This window comes from Engraulis encrasicolus, chromosome 17 (genome assembly GCF_034702125.1).
Source record: "Engraulis encrasicolus isolate BLACKSEA-1 chromosome 17, IST_EnEncr_1.0, whole genome shotgun sequence".
NCBI lineage: Eukaryota > Metazoa > Chordata > Actinopteri > Clupeiformes > Engraulidae > Engraulis > Engraulis encrasicolus.
The window spans coordinates 53,234,376-53,249,375 of NC_085873.1; the positions used below are offsets into that span (position 1 = coordinate 53,234,376).

A 15,000-nucleotide genomic window follows, 5' to 3' on the forward strand; every position below is an offset into this window, starting at 1 on the left:
CTCCTGACTCTGTCTTGCAGTCTGGAACAAGCTAATGTAACGGAGGCTAACTAGCAGAGTTGGCGTGGAACGTTGGTAAACCCACAGACCTGTATTAACCTAGACTGGCAATGCCCCTCGAAATTTTCGGATTTCTCAGAGCCGCAGAATCGTAGTCCGCCATCTTAGTGGAGACTCCCGTAATTACGTAATGACGTCATGCACCGATGGGTTTTCTTAAAAATATTTTTTTTGCAACACTGGTTCACTAGTTAAGTTGGACCAGGCCATGTGTAACGTCTTTAGAACAATAGCTCTAGTATAAATTAATGTTCTAGGAAAGTCTCGCTCTCAAGTGGCTCGTCATTTTCACAGCTGCAATGTGCTGTGCCGTGTTGTTGCTAGGCTACCTTCAGCGTCCTTGGGGGGGGGGTATTAATAATAGCACAGTTACCGGTAGCTTCACTGAAAACGTACGGCTTATTTAAGAAATATACATACCAATATACACAGTTGTCATTACATCTGAGTTAAGTACATGAAATAAGCTTTACACACGTAAGCATGGCCGATTTAGTGTCACAAATATCCACAAACCTGCATAAGCGGCAACGAAAACAGTCGGCTTCGGGGTTGCCAGATAACACTGATTATGTTCGTCCATTTTTACCCACAGACCGCCTTCCTCAACGGCCCCGATTGGGCGGGAAACCGCCCTATCTGGCAAGACCGCTCAGCTTCATGCTCTCTAATAAAACGTTTGGAGGTAGTGAGGGTTATTTCATTATTGGAGTGAGAATTTAGACGTTACGACTTGTCAAAATCTTACAAAAAATGATTGAAACCCACTTTGATAACGTTGTAATCACCGTTTGAAATCGTATGCATTCCTATGGCACACAGCTGCGATAGTCTCCACTAGGCGGGGCTACGTCTGTGGGAGGAGCCCACAGGGCGCGAAAAAGGCAAAGATGGCTGCGCCCGGTCAATCCGAAAAGCTGCCACTGGCTAGAACCGCCCATTGCCAGTCTAGGTTAATACAGGTCTGTGGGTAAACCTCCCTCCCAAAGCCTCATACAGTGTCGATGCCGTTGGACTGGGAGACTAGTCTCTTGGTCCAGCGGTATCGTACTGTGTCTCCCATTGCCGGAGCGTTGTAGTTGACGAGGTCGCAGGTTCGATCCCTGAGGGGGACGAACGGGTGCAAGATGAGCTCCGTGATACTTAGAGGAATCCGTTCCCATGGAGGGTGGCACCTTACTCTGCCATTTAAATTCATTGGAGTTCCCTTAACCCCGCCGTTCCCAAACTTTTCCCCCTGCGCACCCCCTTTTACATTTCAATGTGGTTTGCGCACCCCCTAAGCAAATGTTGCACAGCCGCACATTTTGGGCAATCTTCATTTCCTATAGACCTGACGTTTTATTTTGCCATCATTAATAGAACTTGTTGCATAACAAGTCTAGGAGTTATAAATGACACTTCAGCTGGATCCTTCCAGCATACAATTCACCAAAAAACAATTACAAACTACGTAATATTCCTTAATTTTTGTATAAAAACCCATATCTCAGCCATTGCTCTATTCAACTCGCGCACCCCCTTGTAGCAGGTCGCGCACCCCAGTTTGGGAAATCCTGCCTTAACCAATCAGTAATCAATGACCTTGGTGGGGGAGTTCTGCGTCACCATTCTCAACTATTTCCTGATTGGCAGAACCGTGAGCGAACCGAGCTAGGCGGGTTGGGCAAGACTACTGCACCGAGCCAAGAATCTTTGGGCGGAACTACGTATGATGGCGTCGCCAGGCTAGGACGACACAGGGTTAACTTGGCAACTGTTAACACTTACATACTGCACACACACACACACCTTCTCTCCGTGCCATATCGTAGCAGACTAGCGGCTACTGTGCTGTCGAGGCATACACATTTTTCCTCTTGAGTCTTGAGAGAAGAGTGGACAACACGGGGTTAACTTGGCAAATCGTTATGTTAATAATACTTACATATTGCACGCAGAACTTGCGGATGGTGTAGTCGACCAGAACGGTGAAGTCCTCGACCGCCACACGGACGTTCCCGTACGTCCAGCAGCCTTGGTCTGGCCAGTACTGGTAGCATTTGTCCTGCGGAGACACAGATGATGTAGGAGGTCAGTAACATGTCAGCAGTTGCACACGTCAGGGCAGCGCAACGACAGCCAGTCAGTGCCATTATTGTATGGATTTTTGTTTGCTTGTTTTAGTGCAAGCAATGGGTGAAAAAAATCACTCACAAGGTGATACAAGCATGAAAGTTGGCACAGGTGTTCATTAGGACATGCTTATCCATATCAGGGGGTGGAGGCACTGAAAATTCCATGTTGCATAGCAACGGTTGCAACGGTTATTTGTTTTTAGTGAACTATCTAGGATGCATAATCCTTGTGCCATATCAACATCCAATTACTAATTAATTAATAAGCATTAGATGCCGTTGTGCCACCTGACATCTGAGCCCAATAAAACAGTTTTTGACCCATAGTCATGTACAGTGAAAATAGTGAAACTAGCAGTAGAGAGAGAGAGAGAGAGAGAGAGAGAGAGAGAGAGAGAGAGAGAGAGAGAGAGAGAGAGAGAAGGAGATAAAACCACTTGATGACAGTTTGCTGACTAATTATGATAAAGCCTGGCAGGCAGGTCTTTATTACGCGTTATTCAATCATTGATTCGGGATGAGCACAAAGGCAGATTTGAATCTTCTCCAGTCTGCTCTTATTGGTTTCTTATTCTGTCCTGAGGATCTGCTCTTCACCACGCACATGCACGCAGACAGAGAGAGAGAGAGAGAGGGAGAGAGAGAGAGAGAGAGAAAGAGAAAGAGAGAGAGAGAGAGAGAAAGAGAGAGAGAGAGAGAGAGAGAGAGAGAGAGAGAGAGAGAGAGAGAGAGAGAGAGAGAGAGACAGAGGTAGACAGAGAGAGGCAGAGAGACAGAGAGAGAGAGAGAGAGAGAGAGAGAGAGAGAGAGAGAGAGAGAGAGAGAGAGAGAGAGAGAGAGAGAGAGAGAGAGCGCGCGAGGCAGAGTAGGTGTGAGAGCAAACATGGAACCTTTGTTGCTGAGAGGAAGTGACCTCTGTTGCCTGGGGGAGGGATTGAAACTAAGTGACACACCTACACAATCACAGTCTGCCATTGGACGGGTGGGAGGGGGTGGTGGTGGGGCAGGCGACTGGTGATCATGTACTGTGATGATCTGACAAACAAGGGCTGCTCTGTGGCTCTGTGGCTCTTTGTAAAAGAAAGAGGCAGGTGAGGAGAGGTCATACAGCACACCTGACGCAGGTAAGAGAGGTCGCACACCTGCAACTGGAGTACTTCCCACAGTCCTGTACTATACTCTAGCTTGTTGTTGTGCTACACTGCCCCTACAAAGACAATGTGCAGTAACTCTACACCAACATTGAAAATGATACAAGGGCCTTCAAAGTATTGGTATTAGATTGGATATTGTACTAGATACTGCAAATTTTGCATAGCAGTATCTCGAAAAACGAGACACATTTGGACCGTTAAAGAAGATATGAAATGGATATTCATCTATTATTCAAATTAAATATTTTGCCTATTTCTAAAACATCAATCCAACTTTAAATCAATTTTCCAGGCATAACTTGTTAAAACGGCAACTTAAAACGGTGCCTTTGGTGCGACATTTGTTTCTGGGCTTTGTTTTTATGCCATGAGGCAGATGTGTGGTGCTTGGTGTTCATTGTGTGGTGCTGCACAGCAGAATAATTAATGTATTTTTATTTTATTTTATTACAGGATCCCCATTAGCTTATGCCGTAGCAGTTCGCTAGTCTTCCTGGGGTCCTAATTCCAAATACATGTAACACATCACATTTCAGATTAATAACAATTAGAGATGCACCGGATCCTGATTTTTAGGATCCTGCCGGATACCGGATCCACTGCTTAACATCCTGCCGGATCCGGAACCGGATACCGGATCCTACGAAAGCGTTGAAACACATTGCCTACTCACACACGTGGGCCCTTTTTATCACGTTGGCTCAAACTATTTTGACTGAAAAGCCTCGGCTACCGGATCCTGGATCCTGGAACCGGATCCGGATCCTGCGAAAAACCCTATTATCCTGCCGGATCCGGAACCGGATCTTGGATTCGGTGCATCTCTAATAACAATACAAATAGACATGCGTTGCAAAAAATAAAGACTTTTTCAAAGATTCAAGTAAATAAAATACAACATCTCAAAAGGTCAGCAACAAGTCTCGCAATGCAATGCTGCCATATTGCTGAAAGTTCTCCTTCACACATTTAAAACAATAAAAAACAGACCTTACAACTTATGTATGGGAAACTCTGAACTGGAAAAACAAGTAGCTCACCTCTTTCCTCTCTTTCAGGTTGGTGAGCATTACGATCGTGGCTGCCTTCTGCTCCCAGACCATCCTCCAGAAGTCTGCAACCGTGTCTTGCTTTGGGCCTGAGGATGGTGAAGGGAACGTTCAAACCACACTCATCATCCCATGGATACAAAAGATAGCCACAGCCAATTTAAAGGTATTGCATCTATGCTTCTCATTGAAACTGCTACTGCCTGTTGCCAAATGTGATCTTTTCATGAATATTTACTAAGCAATAAACTAATGTTTACTAGTATGACCAAAGTGTTGTATGTTTTGCTGTTAAAAATGTCTCTTACTGGAAATTCAAAATGGTGGTCATAGAGAGATCCACCTTTTCATGTATGAAAAGTGCTATTTTTCCCAGTCAAAATGAATATTTATTAGAATTTGTATGTTGATGGTAAGTGTTTAATCATACACACACACATGTTTAATCATTTGTGAGTGCAGCATGAATTCTGGAAATAAACTGGTGAAAATATTACACAGTGCACCTTCAAATTGGCCACACTCATCATCAAAAAATGTAATGAGTAATCGTAACGTAATGTAATCCTAATGTATTGAGTAATCATAACATGTTGCTATGCTGCTGACTTTACCTTGTGCTGCGATGAATTTGTTTTTGTCTTTGTAACCCTGTGGAATGGAGGAGAGAGAACAATGAATTACATTACATTACATTACATTACATTACATTACATTACATTACATTAACCCTGTGGAGGAGAGTATAATACTACTGTGGAAGAGAGAGAACAATACATTACATTACATTACATTATTACATTACATTACATTGCATTTGGCAGACGCTTTATAACCAACGCGACTTTCAAAAGGACATAATCATAGTCAACATCACTAGCAAATACAAAAGTGCACAGAGTATAATAATACTTATTCAAGCAGTGGCCCGCATTAAAAAGGTCATCGGGAACAGAGGGGTCTTTGAGAGATCGAGGAGAAACTCATGAATGTGCGAAGCAGAGCTTACACGCAGGTGAAGGAGCTAGGTCTACACACTGGCAATAAGCTCCAAAAAATAAACGTAATTATTTTGTTAAATAATAAAGTTTATTTTTTGGAGCCTATTGGCAGTATGCATAGGCCTACCTACCTCCTTCAAGAGTTTGACACTTTCGTCTGGCACCTGCAAAAAGTGCTTTTGGATGAGCGCACCGTACCCTACCCAAAACTACTACAGAGAATAATGCTTTTTTCAGTGGCCCGCATTAAAAAGGTCATCAGGAACAGAGAGGCCTTTGAGAGTTCGAGGAGAAACTCATGAATGTGCAGAGCAGAGCAGAGCAGAGCGGAGTGGTGCTTATCTCAGTGACAGGCCCAGCGCTACTGACGTCAATATATGAGGCGTTCACATGCAGCACAGACCAGTGCTTATAGTTGAAGGAGCTAGGTCTGCACACTGCCAACAAGCTCCAAAAAATAAACTTTGTTATTTAAAAAGCAAAAAGTGATCGAAACGTTGCTTTTTGAAATAGTAACGTTTATTTTTTGGAGCTTTTTATTGGCAGTGTGCAGTCCTAGCTCCTTCAACTGCTAAGCTCATTTAACTGCTAACTACTAAGGGCCTTTCCCATTACTAATCTCTACCCCTATCCCTACGCCTTCCCCATGCCCCTCGTGCTTTCCAACGAAGCTGTAAGGTGCAGGTCTTGAAACACAACCACTACGAATTGGGATATCCCTTCAACAATCAAGGAATGACACTCACAGCTGTCACTAATTCCATGCATTAGGTTGACGTTAATACATTTTTTTTTTCATGTGCTTTTCACTGAGAAAAGGGCCATCACATATTAGGACAATGTTAAACTTAGTACAACGGAATAATTATTACCACTTCAAAACCGTCAATTGCGGCGAAAATACTTAGACTTGTGTGCTGTTGTGGGTGCCGCGGCTTGCCGCCAATTTTGAAATGAATTCGCAAAGCATTCAGGGAAACCTGTCGAAGCCCTCCGTCGTGGAGTCTGGTTTCGGAAAACTGCTAACCTAAATTAACGGCTAACTACTAACTAGCACTAACCAGCAGTGCTTTATCTCAGCGTCAGGCCCGGCCCTACTTACGTCAATGTAGGAGGCGTTCACATAGTCGGAACAGGGATCCCCATCCATTGGGGTCAGCATCACCCTGGAATGGTCATCTGAAACACACACACACACACACACACACACACACACACACACACACACACACACACACACACACACACACACACACACACACACACACACACACACACACACACACACACACACACACACACACACACACACACACACACACACACACAGGGTTACATTACATTACACTTAGCTGACACTTGTATCCAAAGTGACTTACACTTATTTAGGTTTAGGGTATTGGTTACAGTCCCTGGAGCAGTGTGGGGTTAGGTGCCTAGCTCAAGGGCACTTCAGCCATGGATGAAGGTGCTGGGAAGGGTGGGATTTGAACCTGCAACCCTCTGATGTAAAGGCCAGCGCTGTAACCACTGAGCCATGGCTGCCCCATAGTTGCCTCTGACTGCAGATGCGCCCATCGATGGGCCTATTCACTCTTTGCTGAAAACACTCAACTACGTTTGTACATAAAAATTCAAGGAGTCTTGGATGAAGATTAAAACTTGGTCATTACCACTTCGGTGACAATAAGGTTACAACAGAGGCTCTGCCTTACGGGGGTAAACTCTTGAAATGTGGCTGTTGCTATAAATGTGGTGTTACCAGAATGACAATCACCAGAAATAATATTAATTAAGTATTAATAAAGTCTTTTCCACCACTATTACAGCATTTATCTGATTTACTAATCACTCTGTAATGTAGTACAGGTAATATAGTGCTGTGATAGTGATGTCTTTTCCACCACTATTATGCCCCGTGTACATCAAGCGCTACCAACGCGACCCAGGTAGCTGGGGTGGTTGAAGAAGTTTCGCCATTCGAATTTGTTTTATTCGCTGTGGACGCTGCACTGACATGTTTGATTCAGCTAATCACATAACGGCTCTGTCTTGACAGCCTGGGACATTCCTCGATATGAACGTTCCAATTGGTTTTCGCCGAACCGCGTCACAGCGAATTCGCTTAAGATTAGCTTGAGTTTAATCGTCAAAATTCGCTCAGGTCCCTCAAGAAGCTTCGCTCCTGCCGAATTCGCTGTGGTAGCTTTATTCGCCTTCCCTCCATAGAGAAACAATGACTTCCGCCGTGCAGGTCGCTTAGTTCGCCTTCGATGTACACAGGGCATTACAGCATTGATCTGGTGAAGCGGTGCACTTTATGAAGCTACGTCAGGAGAGGATGATTCTTTGTAGTAGTAAACGTCAGGCATATTTCTTAGTAAAATACACATGTGCAGTTAACATTAACAGTTTAGTTTAACTGCATATTGGAGACTAGTCAAACGCAAATTCCAAACGCTTGTGCTAACCCTGTTACATGGATTTTTGACAATAAAGTACACTTAAACACTAACAGTTCATAGAGTGTGGATGCAGTCATAATAAAGGAGGAAGTAAAAAATACTTGTGTGATAAGTCATCTGATATACCGTAGCCATCTGATACAGTGATGTGTTCTAACACATATAGCACTAAGTCATAAGGTAAACCGCATACTCTAACTGTCATGGCCATTTCTGTTTTTTCTTAAGCGCACCCAGTTTTGTAATTTTGGAGACGCCTACCTAAGCGCAGGTGCCGGTATTTAGGTCACGCCCGCCACTCTAATTAAGTTTGGAAATCAATGTCGGGCGGCGTGGCATGGTTTGGTGCGATATAAAGATTTTACCATTTAACACATGAAAAGATTTGGATTATGGAAATGGAACTTTGTTGGAACCTTTGTTGAAGATGAAGACTTTTTTGTTGGAATAAATAAGAACCCTTTTTTGGAAACCTGTGTTTGTGCGTAAACTTTGCAACTGAGCCCACGCCACCCACGGCCTTTATGGAACTTTGGAAATCTGGAAAAGGCCGATACATTAAGTAAAATCTTTTTTCGTTTGGACATTGCACTTGGAAGACATCGAATCGAATTGGATTATCTTTTGGAACTTTTCTGTTGGATTACTGGAATTTGGAAGCCGAATCAAGAAGACGCCGAAAGTCGTGAGTAACAGGTGCTTTCTTTGATGACCCGCAACGTCGGGGTGGACTATTTTTGAACCGTAATTTGAAAGAACGACAAAGAAAAGACTTTTTAGTTTTGAAATATTCATTGGATTGTTTTGGAAACGAAGTTTAAGTTTGAACATTATGGGGGATCAACCAGAAGAGGAAAACGTGGGAAATGTAGAGCATGAAGAGCATACAGAGCATACAGAGCATGAGGAGCTTGAGGAAGAGGAGGATGAGTTGGATAAGGAAAGGGAACTTCATTTAATTCGTTTAATTAAGACACGAAGAGGAAAGCTCAGCGCTCTCACAAGGAAGAAGAATGAAATTTACACAATGATCGATAAGGGAGAGAATACCACTGTCATTGAAGAACACATGAAAGTTTACAATCGTTTTCTTGAGGAGTTTATGGAATTACAAGTGGACGTGCAAACTTTATTGAATGATGATGAGAGAGAATCTGACCACACCGACTGGTATGAACCCAAATTGATAAGCTGCAGAGAGTTCATTGATGGCATAGAAGCTTGGCTGAAACAAGACGCCTCGCAGGATGCCGCTAATAATGTGAACGCCGTGGAAAATGCCCCTCACGCTGCATCTCGTAAAGGTGATGACGTAGAGCCCCACGAAAGCGTCTCACAGATAGCAAAACCTGTACGGCCCAGTAGCAAAGCAGCAAAGAGCAAGGCTTCTAGTTCATCCTCTGCCAGTAGAAAAAGTAAAACCCCTTCTGAGATGGCAGTACAGGCCGAGCTGGAGCGCGTAACACTGCAAGCGCAGGCTGACGCGTTACAAGAAAAACACGCGCTTCAACTGGAAGAGGCGCAGCTAGAAGCTAAAAGAGAAACGCTGTCTGTTAAAACTAATTTGGCCATCGCAACGGCAAAATCACAGGTGTTTAAAGAACAAGAAGAAACACAAAAATTGAAAAGTGTAGCGTCATCTAGAGCCTCCACCTCTACCCAATTCATACCGCCGGCACCATCCAAGAAACAGACAAAATTGTCACCCACTCCTGTTCCGTTGTCTGTTGGACCTACTACGTCCTCTGCTCCCCCCATACATGTACCTACTACGTCATCCGCTCCCCCCATACATACTAAAAGCAAAGTAAAAACCAGTCATCTAAAACAAAGTGCAGGCAGTGATAATGACCAACCCGATTTGGCTGAAGCAATGCGCAAGCAGAATGAGATTACTGCTATGCTGATTAAGCAGCAGAGACAGTCACTTTTACCTCCCATACAAATACCTGTGTTTGATGGTGACCCCCTGCAATTCAGATCTTTTATAAAAGCATTCGAACAAGGCATTGAGAGCAAGACAGATGATGTGCAGGATAAACTTTATTATTTAGAGCAATTCACCTCTGGGCAGCCCAGAAAATTGGTACAGAGCTGCATGCACATGAGCCCACAAACAGCATTCGGAGAGGCTAAAAAACAGTTGGAATGGAACTTTGGAAGCAGAGTAAAAATTACAGCTGCATTCCTTAACAAGGCATTGGATTGGCCAGTCCTGAAATCAGATGACAGTGTAGGTGTAGCATTAAGATCATACGCTTTCTTCCTAAGAACCAGTTACAACACAATGGAGGATGCTGGATATCTGGATGAAATGGAAAACTCCTCACACATGAAGGTGTTCGTCTCCAAGCTGCCATTCAGGCTGCGTGAGGCCTGGAGGATGAAAGTTTACAGTGTCAGAGAGGAGAAAAAACAAAGAGTAAAATTCAAAGACTTACTTGATTTCCTGGAAAAGAATGTGAAAGCAGCAATGGACCCTGTCTTCTGCGAAAGTCAAAACTCAAAGTCAAAAGCCACCACAGCACTAAACCCCAAGTCAGCTGGAAAAGCCAAAGGCAGCAGCTTCGCCACCTCTGTTGCTCAGGTGCCACATCAGAGCGACACGCCCAACCCTGGAAATGCAGGTGAAACACAGTGCTTGTTTTGCAATGACAGCCATATACTTGACAAGTGCACAACATTCAAAAAGAAACCAAACAAAGAAAAAATTAAGTTTCTACAGAGCAAAGGTGTGTGCTTTGGATGCTTAACACCAGGCCACATAAGCATGAATTGTGAAGAAAGGCTGACATGCCGCACCTGCAGTAAGAACCACCCAACAGTTCTACATATAGAACCAAAACCTCAAACCTCCCCAGCTAACCATGACACACAAACAGTATCCAATGCACTTGTGTCCTTGGACTATGAAGGCGATACTGGGGCCGGTTCTAAAGAATGCTGTCTGTCTGTTCTACCTGTCAAAGTCAGACTGAACAAAAGTTCAAAAGTAATTGAAACATACGCCTTTTTGGACCCAGGCAGCTCAGCAACATTTTGTACTGAGTCATTAATGGCCCAGCTGAACGCACCTGGACAAAAAATGGACATACTGCTGAAAACAATGGGGCAGGAGAAGTATGTGAGTAGTCATAAGATCTCTGGCTTGGAAGTGGCTGCTTTAAATGACAACAGATTCTTGAGACTGCCAGATGTGTACACTCAAAAGTCAATCCCTGTCACAAAAGAAAACATACCCAAAAAGGAAGACCTCAAAAAGTGGCCTTACTTACAAGAAGTGGAACTGACGCCAATCAACGCAAGTATTGGACTGCTGATTGGTGCAAACGCCCCTAAAGCACTGGAACCGTGGAAAATAGTCAACAGTGAAGGTCAAGGGCCCTGGGCTGTAAAAACTCGGCTTGGCTGGGTTATTAACGGTCCACTTGGACAAGAAGATGGCGACGCCAGTGATGCAGCATATGTACAGGTGAATCGCATCTCATTAGGAAAATTGGAGGAAATGCTGATTAAGCAGTATAATCAAGATTTTGTCGAACAGCACTGTGATGAACATGCTGAAATGTCTGTGGAGGACAAACAGTTTATGGAAATAATGTCAAGCTCAGCAACACTTACCAATGGTCATTACTACCTGAAACTGCCATTCCGCGACTCCAATGTAGTGATGCCCAACAACAAACAAATCGCCCAGCAGAGGGCGCAACACCTGCTGAAAAGGTTCAAAAGGGACCAGTCATTTTTTGAGGAATACAAAGGATTCATGAAAGATGTTAGTGCAGAGGGATACGCTGAGATCATACCTCAAGATCAGCTAAGCCATGAAGAAGGTAAAGTCTGGTTCTTGCCGCATCATGGAGTCTACCACCCCCGCAAGAAAACATTACGCGTGGTATTCGACTGTGCCTCAACTTTTGCTGGAACATCCCTGAACAAACAGCTCCTCCAAGGCCCTGACTTGACAAATACCTTGTTAGGTGTGCTCCTTCGCTTTCGTCAGGGCCCAATAGCACTAATGACTGACATCAAAGGAATGTTTCATCAAGTCAGAGTGGCTGAAGAACATGTGAATTACTTGCGCTTTCTGTGGTGGCCTAACGGTGACCTAACCGAAGACCTGGCTGAGCACCGAATGCTAGTCCACATCTTCGGAGCAGTGTCCTCCCCCAGCTGTGCTACATACGCTCTGCTAAAGACTGCTGAGGATAATGCACATCTGTATCCAGAGGAGGCCATTAGCACAATCAGAAAGAATTTCTATGTCGATGATGCCCTTAAGTCAGTTCATTCATTCGAACAAGCCACCTCTCTCTACCACCAACTCACTGAGGTATGTGCAAAAGGAGGTTTCAAGCTCAATAAGTGGATATGCAATGACCGCTCTGTTCTCTCTCAGATCCCCGAAGCAGATCGAGCCAGTGGAGTGAAAACACTTGACCTAAGCAGAGACCAGCTGCCTATGGAAAGAGCCCTAGGCGTCCAGTGGGATGTTGAGCAAGACGCCTTCACCTTCAGCATTCTAAACAAGCACAAGCCACTGACAAGGCGTGGAATACTGTCCAGTGTGAGCTCCATTTACGACCCGCTGGGGTTCTTAAGCCCAGTGATACTCCCCGCAAAGCAGATTCTGCAACAGCTGTGCAAGTTGAAGCTGGCGTGGGATGAGGCAATTCCACCAGAGATGGCAAAAGCATGGCAAAGGTGGGTGGATGATTTGATTCTGTTGCACTCATTCAGTGTCAGAAGATGTTTCACACCCAGTGAATTTGGAAATATAGAAATGGCACAGCTGCATCACTTTTGTGATGCCAGCGAAGTTGGATTTGGTGCTGTATCATACTTACGGCTAACTAACAGCGAGAAGGAAGTGTGTGTTGCTTTTGTTATAGGCAAAGCAAGGGTGGCGCCACTCAAGCACGTCACCATACCTCGCCTGGAATTGGCTGCAGCAGTCGTTGCCGTGCGCCTGGACAAGATGCTGTCAAAACAGCTGGAGCTCAACCTCAGTGAGTCAGTCTTTTGGTCCGACAGCATGACTGTCCTAAAATACATTGCAAACACCACCACTCGCTTTAAGACCTATGTAGCCAATAGAGTTTCCATCATAAGATCACTGTCTAATGTCTGTCAGTGGAGACATGTTGGCTCTAAGATGAATCCTGCAGATGCAGCTTCCCGAGGCATGAAAGTTGGCGCCTTCCTGAAGTCCTCAACCTGGATCGCTGGTCCCGACTTTCTCGGAAAAGCCGAGTGTGAGTGGCCTGCAAGCGTGGACGAAGCATCGCTGCATCTGGATGCTGACCCAGAAGTGAGAGAGGAGGTCCTTACCTTCGCAGCACAGGCCGAAGAGGTATGTCCCACCACTAAGCTGCTGCTGCACTTCTCCAGTTGGACAAGGCTCAAGAGAGCTGTAGCATGGATTTTGAAACTGAAAGAAAAGCTAAGGCTAAAGATAAAAGAAAATGCACAATGTGGAAATCAAACTTCTGTTAAACAGGAAAAGAAAACAAAATACTTACCACTCACAGTCGATGACCTGCTCTTAGCAGAGGAGGCGATAGTGCGCTTTGTGCAAAAGAAACACTACTCCAGTGAATTGGCTGCACTGAAATCTGGTGGTGTGAAGCAATCCAGTCGACTGTACGAACTTGACCCCATTGTCACTGATGATGTGCTGAGAGTTGGTGGTAGGCTGAGCAGGTCTGCTTTACCTGTGGAAACAAAACACCCTGCAATAATGCCAAAGGAAAGTCATGTCTCAAAGCTCATTCTTCAACATGTACACAATAAAGTTGGTCACAGGGGAAGAAATCATATGCTCTCCACCCTAAGACGGCAGTACTGGATTCCTCATGCAAATGCAGCAGCCAGAAAGATCATCAGAGGCTGTATGATATGCAAAAAGCAGCGCCAAAGACCAGGTGAGCAGAAAATGTCTGATCTTCCTGTTGACAGAGTGTCAGCTGATTCCCCACCATTCACACACGTGGGCCTAGATTATTTTGGGCCAATAGAAGTAAAGAAAGGCAGAAGCCTAGTTAAAAGATATGGAGCACTTTTCACTTGCCTAACATGTCGCGCAGTACACCTGGAGGTGGCGCATTCTCTCAATACAGATTCCTGTATAAACGCCATCAGGAGGTTCATCTGCCGCAGAGGCCAAGTCAAGGAAATCAGAACGGATAATGGAACCAACTTTGTCAGCACAAACCGTGAGTTGAAACAAGCCATTGCAGAACTGAATCACAGTAAAATTCAGAAAAATTTGATGCAGGATGGAATTAAATGGACATTTAACCCCCCATATGGGGCCCACCATGGTGGCGTGTGGGAACGCTTGGTGCAGGATGTGAAAAGATTGCTGTGTTCTGTAACTAACCAACAAGTCCTAGATGATGAAACCTTGCAGACAGTCTTCTGTGAAGTGGAGGCCATACTGAACGACCGTCCAATCACCACCTCCTCCGGGGATCCCAATGACATCGAGGCCTTGACTCCAAACCACCTTCTCCAGTTGAAAGGTAAACCCATCTTGCCACCAGGTTTATTCAAGAAGGATGACTTGTATGCTCGGAGACGCTGGAGGCAAGTGCAATACATCGCTGACCTCTTCTGGAAGAGGTGGACAACCGAGTACCTCCCTCAACTGCAAGGGCGGCAGAAGTGGAACAAAGTTCACAGAAACTTCACAGTCGGTGACGTCGTGCTCGTGGTGGAAGACTCTGCACCCAGAGGTACGTGGCCCATTGGTCGAATCATCGACACCATGCCCGACTCCAAGGGGTGTGTTCGACGGGTCCGTGTGAAGACACAGACCAACGAGCTGGAAAAGCCCATCAACAAGATCTGCCTCCTGGTGGGGGTAGTTTAAGGGGCAACACTGAATGGAGTCATGTTCTGGAACCTCTGACTCTACACATTTACAGATGCTCACTCACTGACTTAGTCTGTGTGATGCAATAGGCGTCACAACCTTTTTTGCTGAAAACATGCACGCAGTCCATAAGTACACAGAAAACATGCACACAGACCATTGCATACACTCTGAGCCTTTTTCCTTTCAAGAAGAAGAAGAAGAAGTTTTTTTTGTTTATGAACTGAAAACCACTTTGAATTTGAATATGAACTTTATTGCCAAAACAAAAAAAAAA

The 15,000-nt window shown here is 44.7% G+C and overlaps 1 protein-coding gene across 2 annotated transcripts in view; it reads right to left on the reverse strand.

The window, feature by feature from the left end:
- The window catches only part of ptprea (protein tyrosine phosphatase receptor type Ea), a 154,172-nt gene that overhangs the window by 21,063 nt on the left and 118,109 nt on the right, over positions 1-15,000 (reverse strand). For both annotated transcript variants that reach the window (XM_063220858.1, XM_063220860.1), the window contains 4 exons: positions 6,484-6,560; positions 4,995-5,031; positions 4,372-4,469; positions 1,988-2,107 (listed from right to left, as the gene is read on the reverse strand). In XM_063220858.1, the coding sequence (XP_063076928.1) occupies positions 1,988-2,107; positions 4,372-4,469; positions 4,995-5,031; positions 6,484-6,560 (332 nt within the window). The remainder of the gene's footprint in view (positions 1-1,987; positions 2,108-4,371; positions 4,470-4,994; positions 5,032-6,483; positions 6,561-15,000) is intronic.